Here is a 16,876-nt window from a genome sequence, read left to right on the forward strand (position 1 = left end):
ACGCTGTTTGTGCAATCTCTATTACTATTGTTATTTTACGCGAGTTTATTTTTGAGCACAGGAAATTGTACTCGTTTGCACATCGTCATAAAAAACAATTTTCGTACCACGAATTAAGGACAAGATTTTTATCTGTATACTTATAGGATACCTAATCTGTGGTAGTACTACATGAGTACCAGTATGTCAAGTTACATTTTTTAGCAGAACACCCCATATGTTAATGTTAAATCTTACAGTTGCCTAAAGGTTATGTTAAATTTTAATTTTTTGACGTATTTAATATTTTTGAAATAAAATATAAACAATACAATTTAAATAAAAACTACCTAAATTACAATTTATATTAAACATGCAGTTAAATAAATCATTGTACGATAAAACACACATTTAAATTTGAATTGGAGAGTTATAAAGGATGAGGCAAAAATTAATACTGTAACATTAGTCACTTTTGAGGGTAAGTTACTTTTTATTTTATAATTTATCCTATACATACATATTATTTAGATGTTCGGTATTAAAAAAAATCGCTAAATACGTTAATGCTGCTAATAAAAAGTAATTTCTCATATTAATTATTAAACTATTGTGAATTTTAGTAATAATTATTTTGAATAATGGACACTGCCAGCACAGATTATTTCGAATTTTTTTTATCAATAAAAAAATTCTTATTTTCTAAGTAAAGATCTGGAAATTCCTTGGTATAGTTTTTTAAAAACTGTTTTTTTTTAAATTGTAAAATTAAATTCCATAAAAAATATCTAAATTATGTTTATAACTAATTATTAATTACATAACTATATGCCATAAAAAAAGTTCGAAATTGAATTAAGAAACTTTTTTCTACTTATTTTTTTATTTTTATATTTCTTAAAAAGGCAGTCATATGATTTCAGCTACCGTAGAATTCTGAATATTCTACAAAAATTATGTATAATTAGTTGGGTGCAAAATTCGTGTACATGTCAATCTTATTATCATATTATCAGTCACATATTATATTGAATAAATTATAGGTTTATAATAACTATGCTAATAACGCTAATTATTGTATAGTAACATTGTGTATTAAACAAATTAACCCATTAATAAATTTTGATTCATAATTTGTTGTCCATCATATCCATCTGTTTAATTTATATCATCTTATGCAACTTAATTATACTGTTAATTATGATTATACGTCCGTGTTTTTTCTCCTATTTATTGTTACTAAAAAAATCTCTAAAAACTGGAACTTTTTGTAGAATGTAGAATGTTTTGGAGGGGAGTTAATCACCGCGACCTTATAGATCTATTGTGTGTTCCCCTTTCTTGAGTTATAACGAGTTATAACTCATCATACAGTCTCAGGGCTTTAACAAAAGCCAGTATCTGAGACGGCTCCACAGAGGCCAGTTCTCCATCCTCGACATCAGACGTGCCAAGGTTCATGGCACGAATGGTCGTCGTCTCGGCGCACTCAGTGATAAGATGTTCTGGTGTTTCCCCATTTTTCCCCACAAAATCTGCATTCGCCGTTGTTTCTCAGTTTCAGCCTACTGAGGTGTTCGTTGAGGAGACAGTGTCCTGTTAGAAACCCCGTGACAATCCGAAGATTGTTTTTACTTAAATCAAGGAAAACCTTTGATTTTTCTCGGTCATAAGTTCTGAGGAACTTTTTCGAGTGTCTTAGACCCTTGGAGGACACCCATTCCAAGTTACGGATGGAGTCTTCCAGATTTTTCAGTTCCGCTTTCAGTTGGTTCCCGTTTGGAAAACAGAACGGTTCTGGTCCAGTTAGTGGAGTGTTCGCTCCTTTTCTAGCTAGATCATTTGCTTTTTCATTGCCTTCTATCCCTTGGTGAGCAGGCACCCAGAGTAGGAGGACTTTATTTTCTTTGCCTAATTTGTTGAGCTTCTCTAGGCATTCTTTGACCAACTTCGAATTGATGGTTACTGAGTTGATCGCGTTTAGTGCTGCTTGACTATCGGATAGGATGGCTATTTCCTGTTCTCGATAGTTCCTATCTAGATAAGGAACTTTTTACATACATATATTACAGTATGTACGTAAAACTTTTCAACACTTTAACCAATAAATTAGAAAAGCTATTCGATCGGTAAAATAAGAACTTTTACAAATGTTTCTGTAGGTGTGAATGTGTGTGTCCGTCCAATAAAGTTACGTATGCCTAAGGGGGAATTTTATTTAGTTACAAGAGCTGCAAACTTCTAGATGAAACTCCTGAGAGAAAATTACCGTAGTTCTTTATATGTTTCTATGTAACCAGGGTTGGATCCGTGGTAAACTCAACGATTTATTTATTACGTTACGTTCATATATTTTTAGTTTTTACATGATACAGCAAATGAAGGGTCCAGGGGGGAAAACATTATAAGCACTATTTTACTAATTTTACAGGAGAGCTCTGGACGGCTGGTGGTTATCAGGTTCTTTCCGTGTATTCTATATTTTTACTAGGCATATATCATAGGATTTAACAACTTATTGCCCTCCAGAGTTTATAGGTACATTTTGTAGGGACCGATTAGACCTACTATAATATTGTAAAACCATAAAATTAAGAAATTGGCGCATATCAAGTTTTTCCCCTGGCCCCTTCAAAATAGTAAGAATTTTCAAAGTAATGAACCCTTTTCATTCAAAAGGGTAAAATTTAAATGTGAGATCTAGCCACAATAGGTCTTTGCGGTTACAGTAAAGGGTCTCTATCTCAAGACCTTACCTTTAATTAGAATACAAAATACTCTCTTGATTTAATTTTAAATTCTGATATAAGCTTAAAAAACTACGTCACAGGGGTCTTGAATGGAAATGAAATGACTGTATTTTCTCTCGGATAGACCCTTCCAATTTTCCATTGGATTTATTAAAATTTTGACGTTAATAGACAAAAATCTAACACACAATCAACAAAGACAACGCCTTGTGACTATCTTTCGATGCGTGTCAAATATTCGTTAGCGAGTAATAGCAGTAGTACATCTTATTGTAATGAAACCTTGATTGTACTCTTCATACACACGAAAATCGGCACCCAAAGCCAAATGTTGCCAATCGTGTAAATTCGTGAAAAAAAGACTCAGTCTCGGTCGGTCGTTTTTTTTTTCTTTTTTTTTCTTTTTTTTTCTTTTGGATTTATAAACCAGGTCTCTTTGGGAATAATAGTCACCTTTTTTAAACCGCGTATAAAAAAAAATATTTCCTCATTTATTATTAAAAACGCTTACTAAAAGGGGGTAGTAAAACGAATCCTATCACTGGTTATATTATTGGCCATTATTAATTCTAGCTCCAGATCTGGAGCTGTCGTGATAAAAATTCGTGCGATAAAGCCATAAATGCTAAAACAGCCACTTAATTTTGGACATCTTTATGAATATTTGGCTTGCGTGCAGTTATCGGCTCGACTAGCTATACTAAAACTAGTTTAGTGTAATAATTAATTTTTGTCAGATTTAGATTTTATTTCTGCGTGTTTATTTATTTAAAAAAAAAGTCACTTGTCCAACAGAAGATTTTTTGTACATAAATCAAAATCTTTCATACAATCTCTGCAGTCATCAGAACTCTACTACCGTAAAAAAAAGTAAAGTAAAGATTTCAGTTAACGTCTCCTTTTTGAAGCCAGGGCTAATCTGGACGGGGCCTAGGTACTTTGTTTACGCGGAATCCGAACCGCGGTCCTCGGCCATACATGGTCAATGGCTTACCAACTTAGGAAGTGTCTAAATCATTTCTTACTCACGAGCATCCGGCCTCGAACCGGCGTGAATGAGCAGTGTGTATCAATAGATTTTACACTTTTCCCTTGAACAACAACACGATACAGAGTTTCGAACCGATCACCCGTCCATCCACCAGTATCGCCCTACGTCGCTTAACTTCCGTTGATTGTAAAGGCCGTTGCTTCTACTAGCGTAAAATATTTTATTGTTATAAAAAGTCTGGGTTTTTGGCCACTGTAAGAAAATCTACAAAATAAAAATGCTATTTTTTGTAATCAACCTGAATTGTTGTATCCAAACGCAAACCAGCTGCCATTGTTTTTTACTAGTAATTTGCCTAACCGACAAAACAAAAAAAAACGAGGCAAAAAACACAAAGTAAAGAGAAAAAAAAAACCTAAATTCAACTATTGAAGAACACTTTAAGGTACATTCAGGCTGAGAGCGTCGAGCGTCGCGTCCGCCCCATTGAACTCGAACCCCGACGCTCAGCGGACGCTAGCGCAACGCCAAACGTGACGCTGTCTGCCTGAACGGTCTAATTTAAGTTAAGGGCTCGAACACACTGAGACCCAGGTCGCACCGGCCAGGCCGCAGATACCTCGAAAACCATTAAATCAAATGATATAGCGCACACTAACGTCCTGGCCGTCCGTTGGTCGTTGCGGCCAGAAGACTGCACGGAAATATTATTATTTTCTGCCGCTTGTTGCCGGTTTTCTTCCAAATTAATAATTTTTCAGATGAAATCCCTCAAATTCAAGGCACAATATTTTATTTTCTATAAGATATAGTGTTTTAGTGTAGTTTTTGCACACGTGCAGAAAATCCAAAGAAATAGTATACAGACTGGATCAAAAGTAAACTTAAATCTAATCCCTTTTTTTATCAAGGGTCGATTCTAGTAAAAACTCAAAAACATTTTTATATGACATACCTACTCTATTTATGGTTGGTATGATACCTGTTATTATACCTTTGAGTTTCGATGTTAAAAAATAAAAAAAATAATATTTAAAGTTTTTCTACAACCACTTGTTTTTTTTATTAAATTAGTTTTTTTAGTTGTATTGTAGTCATGTACAAGCAGGACAACTGTATTTTAAATATTATATTTAATTTAACGTTTTTAAAACAGGGTTCATTAGACTATATTTCTACTAGGTACATTATTTTGAAAAAAAATTAAGAAAGTAACTTAAACATTCATAAAAATAAAAGTAATTACTGTTGTAGATTCTTCGTTATATTGTAAACATTGAAATAACTGGAAGCTAAACTTTCTACCTGCTTATATTTAGAGCTAGTGTCTGACGATCTTTTTTTACGATGGCCCTAATATGTTTACTTCTAAAGTCGATAAGGGCGCCATATCAGTAGAAAAAAGAAACAGAATATATCCCTTTTTGTCGGTCGCGCATACACAATACTTTTTGTTTGTTGTGAATAGCAACTTTGCTTTTTAGTTAACTCGGATATTTTAACATTTCTGAAACAATATTTTCTAATTGGTAAAACGTAAAAAATCGTTAGATTTGACAACTCTGTTGAAACTGGTCGTTCATCTCGCCGCAGCTAAAAACGCAATACATCCGGCCAGCCGACGGCCAGGTCGTTGCGACCTGGTCGTCAGTGAGTTTGAGCCCTAAGTGACTTGATTCCATTTCGACACGCGGACGCGACGCGACGCTCTCAGCCTGAATGTACCTTTAGTTTTTAGCCTGAAGCACTATGACAAATCCCTGTCCGTAGCCGAAAGGACAAAACGCTATTTGTGCTTGATTTAAAACAAAAGAAAAATAATGTCTTCGTCCATTACACCGAACGATATAAGTAACGAGATCCTGAAAAATTGAGTTATTATTTCTATGCTGCGAAAAGTATAAAGATCGAGTGGGCAGCGGCGGTGTTTTCTTTCTTTTTCGAGACTTGGGGGTGTTTTTTTACAAAAGAGATTTTTCACTTCATAAAGTTGGGTAGCGTTTCCCTCAGGTCAAATGAAAGTCTACGATAATTACGGCTCCAAATTGCATCATTTAGATTATTGTTATAACTTTGGTAATTATATTCCATTTAATTATTCGGGTAATGAAAGGATGCTCTTTAAAGGAGCTGTAATTACTTTTTGAATACAGGTACATAGATAGATATATTCTGTACTGAAATTTTAACATGTAATTTCATAGCAAAATATGTGAATTAATAACATTGAATTACTTAATAGATATAGGAACAAAATATTTTGGACTGAAATTATACCTCTCTTAAATCGTACCTCTTCAATATCTGGTTTAAAATCGCATTTGCGAGACACTTTTTGGTATACTTAGCAAGAACAACAAGACGTCCAATAGTACAAAAGATATTTTTCAAGTAGCACCAGTGCTGGAAGAAATAATACTTATCGAAGATTCTTCTGCGCTCTAATATTTCGATTTTATATGATTTATGTTAAATGATAATTTTATGGCTTAAAGGAATGTAATTGAAGATGTATATTTTTTTCTGAAACTAGAGAATAATTGCTTTAAAACCCAAAATCTTATCCCTAATTCGTGGTAAGAAAATTGTTTTTTTATGACGATGTGCAAACGAGTAAAATTTCCTGTGCGCAAAAATAAACTCGCGTAAAATAACAATAAACAGCGTAATAGAGAGATATCGCTAAACCGAATAGCGTGCATGGACGTTAATAAGGCCAGATGTTATTTCCTTTACGTGAAGTGGTATTCACTCTATTCATTTATAGTTATCGGATCGGAAAGAATTCTGTTCGCGTCGCATCCGCTATTTAAACTTAACCTAACTTTGAATTTAAAACTTTGAAATTGTTTTGTTTACTAGGTATTTTAAAACTAAAGGGCTAAAGTGCTTATTTCCAGTGCTTTACTGTTCAATGTGGGTTTAGGGCAACAAGCAACAAATACTCTAAGAAGGGCTAAGTCGTCATCTACTGTAAACCTAAGCGTCTTTATAGGTTCTTTAATATTAAGAGAGGTAGAATCCACATTTTGGGCCATATTTATTTAATTAAAACTAATCCCAGCTACTTGAATATCAAATTACCTAATAAAACTAATGTAATAATTCAAAACAATTCAAACATAACCTAAAATAAAAGATCTCGCCGGCCGGCCCCCGTTGTCAAATACCCGCACATGTCCATTTAAGCAATTTTTAAACGTTATTTAGAAATAGCGCTTGGTGTAATTGATCCGCAAATTACGTCAGGCGGTAACGTTATTAGCAGGTGTTGCGTTAAAAATTGACTCGCGCATATCGCGCATGATAAGGTACGTGTAAATACTGCATGGCGCTATTCGGTTTTCCGATATCTCTCTAATAACTGTGCCGGTCAGACGCTGTGCACAATTTTACAGGCCATAAGTGGGCGTGCTATGTGCGCAAACTAGTAACCTAACTAGTGCCCGATTCCGAAAATTGGAACCACGAAAAACAATAAAGAAAAAACAAAGTTTATAATCTGTATAATCTGTGGTTAAACACCACCTTATGTCTAAAAAAACGCTAAATAATTTAATTTGATATTTTCAATGATGATTCCTAAACAGTACCTCTTTAGGGTTGCCCAATTTGTTATAGTACGATTTAGGAAAGTAACTGGTTTAATAGAGGAACCTTATGGCGGAGCTTGAAGTATATCGCATGCTACAAGTGAAATTTGGAGGTGACTTCCCAAGACACCCAAAAAGTGTGAGTGGATCGGGATGGTTTTTGTAAACACCCTGTGTATTATTGCATTTTTGCCTTCCTTTCAGATCACTTTACATACTCCTAAGATATGAGTAAATATATTTCGATAGTTTCTCTCTGAAAAATATATAGTGTTACGTTAAAAAAAAGAAGAAAAATTACTTTATATTTTAGAAAGTGTGGCGTAGAATTTTGAACACCCTGTATGATTTAAGATTACGATATTTATAGAAAAGTAAGTACAGACCATCTAAAGTAAATACTATAATATAGTTTTGATTTCAGAAATTTTCATTTTTAAACAAAGGCTGAAAAAATAATTTTTTTACTTATTTATTTAATATCTCTGAAACTATCGATATATATTTACTCATATTTTAGGAATATGTCAAGTGATCTGAAAGGAAGCCAAAAATTCAATAGTATACAGGATGTTCCATTTAAAAAAATCATCCCAATCCACCCGCACTTTTTGGAGCCAATCCCGTAGAAGCTAAAATATTTTCCTAAAATAGATCCTAGTACAGCTCTTAAACAAAATTCCCAAGTTTTGTGCAAAGTTTTTTTGCGTCACACAGACTGTATAATACTTCAAATCAATTTATCACTTTTTAATAAGCCAATAAATCAAGTTTTAATTCAATAACCATATTTTACTTAGACACGTACGTGACACACAAAAAAAAACAGATATGCTGCTGGTAAACACATACAATAAATAATACAACAGTTTTTCCAACTGTGCATTCGCTCTGAATACAGTTATCCGCTGCAATATAACTAATGCTTTCCTGCTCCAAATGACAGGTAATTTTTTCCTGTGAACCACACAAGAAAAAACGAAAACAAAGCAAAATAAAATGCATCGAAATTGACGCCTTCCTTATTTATCATTGATGTAGTGTATATTTTTAAATAACATTAATTCAATCTGTTCTGAATAGAACAATAAATTATTTAATAGGAATAATAATGTTTTATTAATCATATGTTTATAGTGAGTGAACCAGTTATGTTATAAGCAAAATAAGATGAGAAAAAAATACTTTTTTAATGTAACTAACTGAATCCCACCAATGATATAATAAAATATTTTTCCCATTTTTTATTTTCTATTATTTCTCTACTATTATCTCCCTGGTAGAGTATGTCCCTAGATAGTTTTACAAGAGGAAAAGCCTTTTTGTTTTAATCATTTTAAGAAAAATGCATTCTTTATAAAAAATACTTCTTCTAAAACAGTTAAAAAGTTAATAATAATAAAGAATAATATATATATATATATATATATATATATATATATATATATATATATATATATATATATATATATATATATATATATATATATATATATATATATATATATATATATATATATATATATATATATATATATATATATATAAGTCGGTTCAGAACGTCCTACGACGTTTTCCGACACCTAACCTCCACTCTTCTCTATTTAGCCAGAGATCATCAGGTATTTCTCTATTTTCTAGTTCTTTATCCACACCCTCCCTCCAGCTTCGTCGCGACCTTCCTCTTTTATTTCTGCCTCGAGGTATCCACAGTAATTTGTTTTGGTATTCTGTGATCGGGCATTCGTTGCACATGGCCAAACGATATGAGTTGTTTTGTTCTTATGTCGTCCACAATTGTGTGTTCTGTTCCCATAATCTCTCTTACTCTGTCGTTGGTTATTTTTAGATTTTCCAGCAGATCTCCTCCAGTAATCCATTTCGGTCGCTAATAGCATGTTCTCTGTTCTGCTTTTCAACTGCCATACTTCGCTTTCGTAAGTTATTATGCTTTTCACTGCCGTATTGTATATGTTCTTCTTATTAGCCTTAGAAATTCCTTGAGCCCACAGTACACCATTCAACATAGACATTGCCTTCCTGTCTTGCATTATTCGATCTTTTATACCCTCATTGAGTTTTCCATCGTTAGTGATTTTTAATCCAAGATATTTATATTTGTCACAGTTTTTTATCACGCTTCCATCCTCTAAGACTATGTTCTCCTGTGGCCCCCCTACAGTCATACATTCGGTTTTGGTGATATTTACCTCCAACCCCCATTTTTTATACTCCTCTATCAGCTTCCGTGCCATATATTCAAGGTCATCATGATCTTGGGCTAGGACTATCTGGTCGTTCGCAAAAAATAGGGTTTATAGGGTGTCCTCATTTATTAGGGGGGTTCCCATTCATATACACTTAAGCATCCATTTTTTTAGTGCTTATTGCAGGTATATTTTGAATAGTATAGGAGATAGGCAACATCCCTGCTTGAGGCCTTTTGTAATTTTTATGTTTTCTGACAATGAGTCTCGTATTTTTATTCTAGCTGTGGTGGTCTGGTATAAGTACTTAACTGCTTTAAGCAGGATGACATTTATATTAGTTATTTCCAACGTTTCCCACAATTTATTTAAAGGTATGCTGTATATAAGCCTTTTGAAGGTCTATATATAGTAAGTGTACCTCTTGATCTTTGGCCGTTTTTTTCTCTAAGACCTGTGTTATGGTAAACAGATGATCCCCAGTAGACCTTCCCCTAAAGAATAACACTTCTTCTAAAACAGTACATTCCCGTATGATGTTTATCGGAAAAACGGCGCGGCGTCCAGCTGGTTTGGATATGACGATCAATGACACATTCCCATATAATTTTACATATAAAATGACAGCGATCTTCATTTTATAGACACCGTTGACGCCATTTTTTTTTCGATCATATTGTATTTAGGTAACAAACAAATACAGGGTCAGTGTTAAATAAGCGCAAATATTTTTAGGAGTGCCGGTATATCTCGACCCCAGAAACAAATTTATCAAAAAAATCTTCAAAATAATTCTTGAAAATTTGGAGTTTTTTTAAAAAAGTTTGCAAAATCTCTTTAAATTTTAGTTAAAAATCATAAAAATCTTCATTATATGGCAACATGGGTAGTAGGGTAAAGGAAATAAAACCCAGAAAAGACCCAGCGGTGCTCAAAATGTAAGCGAAAAAGCAATTTTTCTTGAAATTTTTTAACTAAAATATCTCGGTTATTTTGGACTTAATTTGAAAAACCATAAAAAAATATGTTCCTTTTATCGAGATCTAACAGCCCCGAAAATATTTGCACTTATTTAAGACTCACCCTGTATATCTTTACATATATATTATCGAGATTAATAAAAATTGCATTGCCACAAGTAATTCAAATAAATGTAATTGCTACAAACAAGTTTAATTGAGGTGGCATAAGCATGTACTTAGTAACTTTATTTATTCATTTTTTTCAGCACTGTTTTCGGCTGTGGAATGTGGACATTTAGAAAAAGCAAGAACAATATTAGAATCCACAGATGCGGATATTAATAGGTAAGTCTAAAATTAATTTCAAGTAGCAAAAATAATTTTGTTTTGTCAAAAATTATCACATCAAAGAGTCTTTCAAGTCTCTTTGACCATTATACAGATCTATTGTGGTCTTCTACTGATCTCTAGGTTACATTCGCCAATACTATCCTATTCAAAAAGTCATTATTTTGGATACTGAAATTCCATATACATAGATCTACGTCGATGAATTTTCATTGTATAATACTAAGAATCCCACATTTGCCAGTAAACATACACTATCAGGCAAAAGTAGAGAAACTTTTTTAAACTCGTCGGATTTCAAAAACCTCCAATATTTAAAATAATGTTTGTTTTAAACATATTTTTCTTTTCAAAATACCATCATTTTTCGCCACATTCCAAATTTATCTTATCAGGTGTTTATTTATAATATGGATACAAATATTTTTGAAAAACATAAATAAAGAAACCAACATAAAAATTGACCATACTTAGTAGTTATTTGCTTAAGGTGAAAACTGTTGATATTCTGATTTTCATTTTTACTAAATACACCACGCGGAAAATATTTGTCTGGGGATCTTCGCGAAAAAATAATCAACGCACATCGGAATTGTGTAGGCAAATGGACAATAAGCAAAATGTTTAATTTGCATAAGTCTGTCATTATCAAAACGATTTCCAATTTCAAAACTCGCAATTCCTTAAAGACTATTAAAAAAAAGTGGTCGGCCAAAGAAAATAACGAAAAAAATTGAAATGATAATTAAAAAAATCGCCTTAACTAATCCGCATAAATCGGCAAATCCAATTTTAAGTGAACTACCAGGTGTCAATATAAGCTCTAAGACCATCCAAAGAAGGCTAAGGGAAGCAGGATTATTTAGTAGCAGAGCAACCAAAAAACCACTCATCAGTAAGAAGAACCAGAAGGCCAGACTTACCTTTGCAAAAAAATATTTGCACTGGTCGACGAATGACTGGAAAAAGGTCCTGTTTTCAGATGAAAGCAAATTCAATATATTTGTATCCGATGGCATATCGTGGATACATCGGCATCGCCCAGAAGGGAAAAGATTTGATCCAAAGCATACCAAGACCTCTGTAAAGCATGGTGGTGGATCTTGCATGGTGTGGGGATGCTTCTCGGGCTATGGCATGGGACCACTGCATGTAATAGAAGGAACAATGGATCGATTTATGTATTTGGACATCTTAAAGAAAGTGATGATTTCGTTTGCTGATGATAATTTGCCTTTAACCTGGATATTTCAGCAAGATAATGATCCAAAGCATAAATCAAAAATATTACAAGAATGGTTTTTGTCCGAACAAATTAGGGTTATGGACTTTCCTGCTCAAAGTCGAGACCTTAACCCCATTGAAAACCTGTGAGAGGAACTAGAGCGCCTAAGACGAAGTCACATTAGCAATAAAAAAGATTTGATAAGAATTTTGAAAGAGGCCTGGAATTCCATTGAACCAGATACCATAAGAAAACTATTGGACTCGATGCCAAAACGATGTCGTGAAGTTATAGCTAATCGCGGTTACTCTACCCATTAATAATTTTATTAGGTTAGCAACAACTATATGTACTTCCAATTTTTATAGTAATTTTTAGTTTCTCTATTTTTGTCTCTATAGTTTTCGTGAGACATGTGATCATTTCATTTAAATAAGAACTATTTAAGTATCTTTAATTTTAACAATGCATGAAATGGCCTCAGTCCCTGCGTTAACCAAAATGACACAATTTTAAAAAATGTCTCTGCTTTTGTCCGATAGTGTACTTGCCGCTGAACCACAATCGGCCACTTTTGAGGTCTTTTTTTCACTCACACCGAATCAAACAGACACAAAACCCAGTTTCATGCGCTTTAACCTCCTATAAAACAAAGGACTAAATTTATTTCACCTGCAATTCGAAGAATTATGACCAAAAATCGAGCAGATTCTTTTCGGGAATGATTTAAAATTTTAATTCGCCGTCTCCCGTAAAAAGTTCTGCTGTAATATGAATAAATGTATGACCGTTTTAAAGAATTCTTGTCGTAAATAAATATTTCCTACCGAAATTGCCCGTACTAAAGCGCCTTTCGCCAAGATAAATTTACTGCGGAGAGGAAAAAATTCGAGCAAATAAATGTTTCATTAAAGGAAATAGAGGAGGAAAGAGAGCAAAAAAATTGCAAGTGCTAGTGGGAAGATCTAGAGTTTCGTTTAACTTCTTTTTATATGTACTTTATTTTGTTACATCAATAGATCGAAGTTTTTCATTCATATATTTTTCCATAGCAACTGTTAAAATCGAGGGTTTACAGAGGAATTATGGTGTACACTATGAAGGAATTCTACAGGAATTCCAAGGAATTACGAGGAATTCCAAGGAATTCCATAGGAATTACTGGGAATACCAATTATTTCCGTAAGAATTCCAATGAATTCCAAGGAATTCCTTAGAAATTTAGAGGAATTCCACAGGAATTAAGAGGAATTACAAGCAACTTTATAAAAAATTAACGAACATTAGTAAACCATGAATACTATAATAGGCAGTACTAAATTTAAAGAAAAACGTTTTGCAGGCGATTTTTTACTATCCGTTTTTCTTTTTTGCTTCCAAAATTTCCCAATATCGAATATCTACAAGCTAGATATTCTTTTAATTTAATATTGTACCCTCGATTATATATCTAAAATATTTTCCAATAGTACGGCCGAACCACCCCCGAGAGATCTACTTATAACGTTCCCTGATTTCGCCATTTTAAAGAAACCCTCATAAGATTTTTTTATTCAGTACTTAGAAAGTGTAAAGTTGATTTTTTCATTTCCTCGGAATAATACCTAGGTATATACTATAGGGAAATTAATACAACTTTAGGTGCACTTCATCAATGATACCATGCGTAATCTTATGGAATTTACTGGTGATCGTATTATGACGTGCAACTGAAGTTTTATTAATTTCCTTTCCTATAGATACGAGTATAACTAGGTACCTATCATTTTCAAAAAATCCCGAGAAAAATTAATTTTAATAAGTAAGTGCCGACATATTTCCAGTATTTTTACCTCATGATCCCCTATTAGTCCTAAAATTTAACTAAAAAAACGTAAATCTCGTAATAGTACTTTTTATTGTTAGATCTAGTACTTATAGAGACATTAGACATTTATAAAAATCACCAGAAAATTCATAGCGGAACTGCGAAACCGAGGTGGCAACGCTGGTTCAGACTGAAAGAGTTACCGAGTTCGTACCAAGGAATTCCAAGGAAGACTTTGAATGATTGACCTTGACCTTGAAGACCAGGAATTCCAAGGAATTCCGAAGGAATTACGAGGAATTCTGAGGAATTATTTGAGTAAAAGGAATTACGGTGTACACTTTTCCCTCTGCGGTTTACCCCTCGGTTAAAATTGCCTTATGTCATCAAAAATAGTAGATAAAATAGTACTTTAACCGCAAGACTAGATTAAATGCAAAAAAAGCAGTGCAAAGAAATTTCACGACATCTTCTGGGTTTAAAATTTTTGACTTTTTCGGTTTGTAATCGCCACATGACTGCTTCAAGAAAGCTATGAGCTTGTTATATCTACAAAGTTTAGATGTTACTATATTACTACGGAAATTTAAACGGTATAGCTTATCCTTAACCTTGAAATATCAATGTTTTCATTGACCAGTATTGTACTTTTTAGCATTGAATAGTACGACCATAAACTGGACGGCTGCATTTTCTTTGATTTGTCAGAAAAATATGCTAAAAGTATGTTTTCACCTGATCTTTCTTCTCGCACGTTTTTTAATTGCTTCTATTTTTGAAAATTTTTGTATTCCTTTTCATAAATTATTCGGGATTTAAATGGAAGTAGTTTGGATATTGCGTTTGTCGCCTCAGCCTGAATATCTGTTGGTAATTTACTTATTTCGTTTTGAGCCATTTCTGGCTCCAATTCAATCAGCAATCGACACGAAAGAGAATTAAAAAATATTGACTCAAAACAGACAACTAAAGAGACAGCTTTATTTATTTGTCAAATTACATAGAAACCAACGCCAACCCAGCACAATATTTTTTCTACTCGTAATAAATTCCTTGAAATAATAATTTCTGAATATTTTTTGAAACGTAACTCAACTAAAAAAATATTGTTTTATACAGGACGATAAAATTATTGCGTTATCGTCTCCCGAAATTAATTAAAAATATTATTAAGTTATAAAGGGCAAACTTTTTCTATAATTTTTTTATAGTGTATCTTGACACTTTGAACATTAACTAAAATTGCTCTTATGAAAAATTATTTATTTTCAATTAAAAATCAACAAAGGAAATTAAGTTATGTTTGAGTATAGTGCCCTACTATAATTATTATAAATAATATAATGATATTTTTAAAAAATATTCTATTTAAATAAATAATATTTATATAAAATAATATTGACATACTTATTTAGAAAAAGTTTTTACGTTACCATTATTTCTATATTAATCACTAGAATTTAATTAATAGATGTGATTTAGATAATATTATAATAATATTTTTAACAGCAATCTATCACTTTCATATTCTTATTGTGAATTTTTAACTAAGTGATACCCTATTCTTTATTTTCATATCTAAATTTCTTTTAAAAACATTTTTCATGTACGAAATAATATTCTTTTCTGCTTTCTGATATTACTCTTATATTACTCTCACAATGAATGTTTATTATGGCGAATATACAATAAAACTGACACAAGACAAACAGCTTCCAAGATGAAAAATATATACATATTTTTAAGTCATACATATATTATTTGAAAACATGAACTTTCTTACATATTGAGAATGTAGAATGCTGGAAAGAAAAATATGCCTCGGAAGCGATAACAATGATTGAAATATGTAGTTGGCTATTCTGATATTGCTCGTTTGGTTGGCAATTGTTTTTTTTTGTTCAAAAAAATTGTTTGTTAAAAGGTATCTATACTAATATATAAAATCCTTAAGTGACTGACATACTGTTTAATCACGATCCTGCTCAAACCACTCAACGTAAGAACCTCAATTTTGGCATACAGGTTGATTCTAGGGTGTAGAGGTTCGATAAGAGGGGATTTTTCGAAATTCCAATTCCAAGAGGGTGAAACCACCCCTCAAATATTACAATATTTTTTATTTAAAAAACGGTCAAGTTTCCGAAAAAACGCTTAAACACGTATATTTTATTTTGTTTTTTTACATATTTTATGATTTTTTAAAAATGTATACAGGGTTTTTCGAAAAATCTGGTCATTGATTAATCACGATCCTGCTTAAAGCGCTTGACGTAAAAAGCTAATTTTTTTTAAAACAGATTGACTTTAGGGTGTAGAGGTTCGATAAGAAGGGATTTTTCGAAACTCGAATTCTAAGGGTTGTTTTTTCTGTATGATTTTTTAAAAAATTTCAAAATATGTAAAAAACCAAATAAATTATGCTTGTCCAAGCGTTTTCTCGGAAGACTAACCGTTTTTTAAATAACAAATATTGTAATATTTGAGGGGCGTTTTTACTCTCTTGGAATTTGAGATTCGAGAAACCCCTCCTTATCGAACCAATCCGTCAATCCGTTTGCCAAAAATCAGCTTTAAACGTCAAGCAGTTTAAGCAGAATCGTGATTACTCAATGGTCATATTTTATGAAACACCCTGTATAAATTTATAAAAAATCTTAAAATATGTAAAACAACAAAATAAAATATACGTGTTTAAGAGTTTTTCCGAAAAACTCACAGGTTTTTAAATTCTGTTACAGTTCTGTTTGACGATTCATTTGACACATTTGAATTTGATTTGAAATTTTGTGGATTTGTCAGTCTTTACTGAGCTTATTTCATGTTATTTATTTTTTATTCTACTACTGATAGTTGTATAAAGGTAGTAAATCTAGATGGAAATTGTGGCAGCACTTAAATTAACAGTGACACTATCGCGATTTATCGAAAAAGACTCTAAAATAGTTGGTTGTGTAGCGTGCGGTAGATCTCGGCAAAAATTGAGTGAAATAATGGAACAACTTTTCGCTAGT

General features: G+C 32.5%; 1 protein-coding gene across 5 annotated transcripts in view; it reads left to right on the forward strand.

The window, feature by feature from the left end:
* The window catches only part of LOC115881170 (ankyrin repeat and fibronectin type-III domain-containing protein 1), a 216,479-nt gene that overhangs the window by 144,441 nt on the left and 55,162 nt on the right, over window positions 1-16,876 (forward strand). For all 5 annotated transcript variants that reach the window (XM_030898556.1, XM_030898553.1, XM_030898552.1 and 2 more), the window contains one exon: window positions 10,749-10,827. In XM_030898556.1, coding sequence (XP_030754416.1) covers window positions 10,749-10,827 — 79 coding nt within the window. The remainder of the gene's footprint in view (window positions 1-10,748; window positions 10,828-16,876) is intronic.

This window comes from Sitophilus oryzae, unplaced genomic scaffold, assembly GCF_002938485.1.
Source record: "Sitophilus oryzae breed Bouriz unplaced genomic scaffold, Soryzae_2.0 scaffold_169_pilon_pilon, whole genome shotgun sequence".
Classification (NCBI taxonomy): Eukaryota; Metazoa; Arthropoda; class Insecta; order Coleoptera; family Curculionidae; genus Sitophilus; species Sitophilus oryzae.